The 7,669-nt window shown below is 35.6% G+C and overlaps 1 protein-coding gene across 1 annotated transcript in view; it reads right to left on the reverse strand.

The window, feature by feature from the left end:
- Nucleotides 1-7,633, reverse strand: part of ESF1 (ESF1 nucleolar pre-rRNA processing protein homolog) — a 52,417-nt gene extending 44,784 nt beyond the window's left edge. Inside the window, exons 1-4 of the mRNA XM_043883267.1 lie at nt 7,385-7,633; nt 5,910-6,594; nt 1,709-2,115; nt 934-1,047 (exon numbers count right to left, since the gene is read on the reverse strand). Coding sequence (XP_043739202.1) covers nt 934-1,047; nt 1,709-2,115; nt 5,910-6,552 — 1,164 coding nt within the window. The 5' untranslated portion in view covers nt 6,553-6,594; nt 7,385-7,633. The remainder of the gene's footprint in view (nt 1-933; nt 1,048-1,708; nt 2,116-5,909; nt 6,595-7,384) is intronic.
- Nucleotides 7,634-7,669: the final 36 nt, after the last annotated feature.

The following is a 7,669-nucleotide window of genomic DNA, read 5'->3' on the forward strand; positions in this document are numbered from 1 at the left end:
TTGTCCCCATGCTTCTACCCAAACCTGTAAACTTCTGCAAGTTTATAATGGTATAAAATGTTGTGATGTGATAACTGGTAGGGTACATCCTTTCACACTGGTATGATTTCTCAAAGACTTATGAGTCATTCTCACTTGTTTATTCTCTTAGATGACCAATGGCAACCTTTTTCTTAACTTTCATTTGCATTGAGATTTTGACTGAAACTATACTAAAACTATAGAACTGATATCTTAAATATTTAAACTGAACAACGGTAATTTAGAGTTGCTTCAGGCACTGTCGTAAATACCTCATATGATCTCCTTTTCATTGAATCCTTACCACTACCTTAAGAAATACTACTGTTGTATCTCCTTAGAGGAGAAAACACATTTGAGAAATAATCAATAAAATGCACAAAATCATATAGCATGTGTCAGAATCAAGATTTGAATACAGGTCTGTCACACTGCAAAGTCTAGAGTCTTAATCACTATGTGGGCTTTCCAGAAATACGGTATCTCAAAATTTTTCAATTATTTATCAAGTGTTATAGCTTACTTCATATAGGTCGTGTTTATAAGGTAATCTGTAAGATTTTTATATATTTCTGCTGGTAGTAAAAATAGACTTTTACTTGTTAATGTTAGTAATGAAGCATTTTTAAAAAATATTTATCTTATACCCTGTCCCTTTACTGAGCTTTATTATAATAAGCTTTTCAACTGATTATTTTGGTTTTCATAATTAAATGCAATCATATAACCGATCAATAATTTTACCTGTTCCTTTCTCACCTTCACACTTGTTTCATCAGTTTTCTGTCTAACTGTATTGGAACAACTTTCAGATTAACTATTTTCCTTAAAAGGAAAACTATGACTATTAAAAAAAGGGATTTAACTTAGAATGCTTAGAAATACTTACTTCAAAATGAAATAAATTCTCACCTTTACAGAAAATATAACACCTCCTTTAGGTTTAAATGAATTGAACAAAGCCAGCAAATCTTTTGCCTTCAATCTATCCCAATCCATGTTGCAAACTGCTAATCGACACGTAATCTAAAAAATGACAAAAATTACTTATTACATAATCTAGATCATTCCCAATGCTTGCAAAATTAATATAGTAAATATAATGCCTTCTCCCCCCAATCCTGAAATCATTAATACAGTATTTATCTAAGTGATTTCTTCTCTAAGTGATTTTCTAAGATAATCACTAAGATTATCTAAGTGATTTCAGTATGTAAAAGGAAACTTCTGATGAGCCACACAACAGTAAAACTGTAAACAGAAAAGCACTTTCTCTTATTTGGTTCTTAGTTTTTGAATCAGAACATGAGGATGGGTTGATTCTTTAACTACCAAGTTTGTTAAGCTATTTTGCCACCCATAAGTGAGTAGGAAACTTTAATATATATTAATCTATAGCATTTCTAACAGGTACAGTAGGAACTGATACACACTTCTAGTTAAAACAACCATTTTCTAAAAATTTCACAACTTCTAATTATTTATATAGAAATTTACCCCTAACTGCTGGAACAGATATTAACTTTATATAGGTATATTCTGTATCAAGAAGTTTTAACTAGAATCACCATCAAGAGTATTATTTACCAATAAAGCTTTACCTTATCAATTTAATGACATTAATCCTACCATCCATAACAGCTACTTGTACTCTTGACAAAATAATCTTATTTATTCAAAAGTTTACCTCATCAGCCCGAGGAGCATCTTTATCTAATTCTCTCCAAGCATGCTCAAAACCAGATTCCTCTGGAAGTAAATCTGCCATATCGTCTTCATCTTCAGAACTGGTTTCTATATTTCCTTTGCCCCTTGCAAGATCAGGGCCACTGTCACTTTCATCATTATCCTCACTATCCTCGTCTTCCTCATCATTTTCAATTCCATCATCATCATCTTCTTCTTCTTCTTCTTCATCATGAAGATCAGCAGCAGCAGCCCTACAAATGCCTGTAATTTCATCTTCAGATTCTTCATCACTTCCTGTTTCACTAGCACTTTCTGAATCTTCCTCCAGAGCATCTTTGTCAAACATTTTACCACCTGTTGAGTCTTCATGACCATCACTGTCTCTTGCCATTATGAATGGAACCACTGCAAAAAGGTCAAAGGAGAAATTAAGAAAATGTAAACACTGAATTAAATTAAATCCAAGTTATTTTGACCTCAAATCCAGTAAAAATATAATTTCCATGAAGCAGACTAAAGGAAAATATAAATTCAACAAAATTCATGCCTAACCAAATGAAGTTTTGTTAGGAGGAAGAGTAGGAACTAAGCTTTATTTTAGTATCACAAGAGTGGGGAGTAATAAAAGATAACTAAAAAAAAGCTTAAAAAGGGCATTAACCTAAGTTCTATAAATGGGATCAGAAAACTACCACAATTATGAAGGTAAATTAGTATGAGATAAACATCAGAATTCATTTTTAAACAACTTGCTTAAAATAACACCTTGGGGACACATTCCTATCTAGTATTGCAGTATTTCTTAAGCATCAGTTATTATCATACAATTTTCATGATTTTTGCCTATCACTGACATTTTTCATCAAGTTGAATGTTTTTTTAATTAAAAATATTAGCTTGTTCTAAACAATATCCCTGAAGTCACAGATTTCATATATCTGTGATGTGGTGGTTACTTTTTTCCCCTAATATGTTGAACCACATAACTATTAATATAAAAATAGTTTAAATATCACCTGATAAGAAGACATCGTCTCACATTTAACAGTGGTACACATATCACATTTGGGGTTGTATAACAAACTGAACAAATTAAACAATCTAGTATTTTAATATTTTTGACAACATCAAGTATACTCGTAACATTTATTCATTCACTAAATATTTGTTCAAAGCCCACTGTGTACAAAACCTTATTTTAAATAATGAGGGAATACAAAGAACAAAAATAACCTAATAAATAAGTAAACAATGAGGGAATACAAAAATAACTGCCTCTGTTTCTAGATGGCAATGCTCTGGTAGTGACTGCAAATACTACTACTTACTTACCTATTTTTAAAAAATGCTTTATTATTTTTCCTCTGATTACAAAAGTAATGACTGCTCATTGCAAAAGAAAAACAAAAAAATATGGTTTGATGAAGAAAATAAAGATGACTAGTAACTTTTCATTTAGAAGTAACTGGGTGGTTATTTTGGTATGTAACTCTGAATTTGTTTCCAATGATACACCCACTAATTTGTTTTTAAGTAGCTGGTCATACCATCTACTCAATTTTGTAACCTATTTTTAAAACTTCATGTGTCACAGACATATTTGGATGTATCGTAACTCATTTAAAGGATTCCTTGACAGCTCAGTTGGTAAAGAATCCACCTGCAATGCAGGAGACCCCAATTTGATTCCTGGTTTGGGAAGATCCACTGGAGAAGGGATAAGCTACCCACTCTAGTATTCTTGGGCTTCCCTTGTGGCTCAGCTGGTAAAGAAACTGCCTGCAGTGCGGGAGACCTGGGTTGGGAAGATCCCATGAAAGGAAAGGCTACCCATTCCAGTATTCTGGCCTGGAGAATTATACAGTCCATAAGGTCACAAAGAGTCAGGACTGAGAGACTCTCACTTTCCCTTTCTTTCACTAATGACTTATGTTACCATTTTTAAAATTTCAAAACAGGGCTACAGTCCACGTTCTTTGCACACATCTAATAACGTACTTAAATTCTTAAGCACACAAGTGCTGGGCAACATTTTAAAATGACATGTAGTATCAAACTGTAGCTCCTCACATCACCTTTACCTCACAGCACTTAAAAAGCCCCTTGGGCACAGTAGTTGCTGGAATGGTAAGTGATGAATAATAATGAGCAAAAGATTGTGATATGTGGAGTCACTTAATCTCTACTTATAGATAATGCTTTTCCTGGATTGAGGAACCAATGAAAATTACAGCAAGCAACAAGGTGGGGCACAAAGACTCAAAGACTTGGGTTACAGGTCTGTGTAGCCTTACATAAATCACTTTAACCTTGTTTCCTAAGTAATTTCTCATGGTTATTGAGAAACTTAAGATAACATAAAATAAATCCAAAGGATTACTGGACATATTATATTAACCCAGTACTCTAAATCTACTGAAATTTAAAGGAAGCTAGACTAACTTAGCTCACAAACACAGCATCAGGCCAACCTTGCTACTGTTCCCAATCTGATTTTATTTTCCATTTTCAGTAACCAGACTTGCATCCCTTCTCCCTATACCTCAGTTTGCTGCCTGGTTCCTCTACAAATGGAATGAGATCTCACTCCTGACCCCTTAGTCCCTGTTATTTAGAATTCTGTCCATTGCCTGATACTTCCTACCTTCCCAATGTGACCATGGCCTGTCAAGACATTTCTCTTTTTCTTTTTTTTTTTTTTTCTGTTTTTTTTTTCTGTCTTTTTCTTGATGGCTACCCTGCTAGGGTACTGTAACCATAACCACCCTTTGTCTGGCTTATCTGAACATCACCAGTTTTCAATTACAACACCAATGATCAGCAACACCAATATTCAAAATTTCCTGCTGCCAGACAGGACAATTCTAATTAGCTTAGAAAACTTGTAAACATGAACTAGAATTTAGACATTTCTTACTTAGTATCAAATAATCATTTCTAGCTTTATTATTCACTCACCCCTTCAGACATCTTATTATCTAATCAAACAGGAATACTGATCTCTCCTGAACAAGCCCAACCAAACATCTGCTCAAAAAGTTCTTTCCATGTAGGATACTCTGGATTCCAAACTTAATTCTTCTAAACTCCAACCAAAATAGCACTTCACCAATAAATTTTACTGATTACTGTATCTTGAGTAACCTCTTCCTCCAAATTCTCAGAGGCCTTTTCTTCTATGCTACTTAAAATTACTCTATTATGTATTATGGTTCTGATTTCTTCCACTTTATATCTGCACTATCCAATATGGTAGCCAGCAACCACATATGGTAACTGAGCACCTGAAAAACAGCTCGTCCAACTAGATATAGTAAGAAAACAGAATGTAAAATATCCTATTTTTATATTATGTATTGAAATAGTTTTTGACATATTAGGTTAAATAGAGTGTATTCATATATCTATTAATCATCGGTTTCTTACTTTTTAATGTGTCCGATAGAAAATTCAAAATTACACTTCTATTGGACAGTACTGCTTCAGATCAGGGCTACTGCACAATGTTGCAAGCAGTTATTTGCAAAAGCTGATTTGCAAAGGGTCAAGAAGGGCTGCAATCAAAGCCAAACTCCAATCACCAAGCCACACACCCTGCAGGAACAGCGTGTCTGTCTTTTCGGGAAAAAGAACCTGTGCCTCCCTCAAAGGTACTGTCCTCACTAGAGGACACAGCTCACAGAGCTGTGAGCTCTGGAAGCTCTGTGGGTCCAGAAGGGCGTATGTTTTTCTAATTTTTGCACAGGCATCACTTAAACTAGCAGTAGCCCTAAAATGGGAGGAATCATGTCTTAATGTTCTATCTGCCACATATTTGTTACTAAAAGTAGTTGAATAAATGAAGCAATACCTGAGTACCCAACTCATTTCTCTTTCTTCAGATACATCTCGTCTCACCCCGTCATGAGATCATGTGACACTTTACCTAGAGAACACAGCAGTCACTCATGCCCACTACAAATCAAATCACTGGTTTAGCCTCTTTCAAGACTCATACTTTTATTTGTCTCTCTTCTAGCCATTACGGCATCAAATCAAAAATTATCTTATGGTGTATTATCTTTCATAGCTTTATACTTCCAAATAAGTATCTGACCACTCCTATAATATGAAAATAATTATACATGTTTCCTTTTTAAAAGACCAGTATAAGAATAAATAATATAATACCAAAGATTCCTTAGTTCTTTCCAACCAACCTGATTGCATTTTTCTTCTTCTTGTCTCAGAATACTTGACCTTGGGAGACTGAACAATCTCAGAGGTGCCTGAGTCTACCGTTCTTAGTTGTCCTTTGGGAAACGAGTCTGTGCTATGCTGGACTGTGTTTTTTTCCCCTTTTGTACTTTTTTGTGTAAATTCTTTGCTATCTTTCTCAGGACTTACTGAGTCTATCTTCTTAGATTTGCATGAAGTTTTCATTTTCTGAGTTCTCTCAGAGTTATCTAAATCATTCTTATTTCTAGAACCTTTTTGACAAATTGTTTTGTTTTTTTTCTTTTTATCTTCAACAAGATTTCTTGACTCTACTTCATTTATAGTCTGGGGTTTTTTCTTCCTCATTTTCTTTTGACTCAGTGTTTTATTATCCTCATCAGAGAGATCCGAATCAGAATCTGAAAGGTCGTAAAAACGTTTCAAGTCCTCTGTAGTGCTGTGGTTGATAGGACGTCCTCTTTTATCCACAGCATAATTCAATTTGAACTTTTTGTCATGAAACATTGCTCGAAATCTCTTGTCAATTTTGACTTTTCGATCCTTTTCTGGCATTTCCCAAAATCTTGGGTCCTTTGCAACACGCCTGAACCGTTGGTCACTCATGATTTCTTGTTTGGATGCCATTTTTAAATGTGTAACTGGACAAATGCCTGAAGAAATCAAATACTAAAAAATAAAATCATAATGAAAGGTTAGTAATAAAATTAAGTAAGATACTTGGAGAAAATACTAATTCACAATACTATATTCTAAGCTACATTAAGCAAAATAAAAGAGGTCTAATTTCATTTCCCAAATGAATCTTGAGTCACATGCAGAAAAGAAAAATTATCATAATATCTTCTTTTGAGAACAGCATTTGAAGAAATAAAACTTAAGGCAAAACCAAGCAGAATTCCAGGTCTTTATGGAGGGAGGCAAATGATTACTAGCCAACTGCCCTCACTTAAATATCCCATATTTCTACTTTATATTTGTATGTGTTACGAGTAAAAGCTAATATGATTAAAATATCCTTAAGTCTCAGTCGGTCTTATTGTTTCTTCACATTTTGGTCCCATTCTCTCCATTAATCCTGACTTCGTTTTGTTTGGAACAGCCTTTACTTCGACCAGGCTGTACTGAACAAAATGAATTCAGGTTTAGCTCACAAAGTTCCCCCTTTGTATACGACCACCCTTCGTGACCCAGGTAAAGCCTCTCTCTAGTTAACAAATACAAAGCAGCAGTGCTTTGTTTTTCAAAAGCAAGGTTTGGTTATGACGCACCATTAACATCTGTCCCTCAGAACAGCCTTGTTGGGTAAACATTTCATTCAACTATCAGAGGTAAAGCGTATAGATGTTCAGAACGAAAGCACTTGACCTCCGCCAGATATTCGGAGACAGGAAGGCGACCTGACCTCACCTCGGTCGCGCGCCCTCATCTCCGGTGCCCACCTGCCCCTCCTACCCACCCGGTAACGCCGGGAACACCAGGGAACGAGGACTTCCTTCCCAGCTCCCAAACCTCAGAGAGCCGCTTTGGGGCTGAAGTCCCTCAACACGACCTGGAGGAGGAACAAAGAAGCTTGAAGAGAGGGGTCGGAAAGGCAAGGAGGAAGAGCGCGGCACTCGTAAACCCGAAGGAGAATCTTTGGGATACTGGCTCTGTCCCTCTTCTGGAGCCCAGTTCCACTCACTGACTCCGAATCCTCTCACGGCGTCACATTGGGCCCCCACACCCACAATCCTCTGCGAGA

Source organism: Cervus elaphus, chromosome 23 (genome assembly GCF_910594005.1).
Source record: "Cervus elaphus chromosome 23, mCerEla1.1, whole genome shotgun sequence".
NCBI classification, from domain to species: Eukaryota; Metazoa; Chordata; class Mammalia; order Artiodactyla; family Cervidae; genus Cervus; species Cervus elaphus.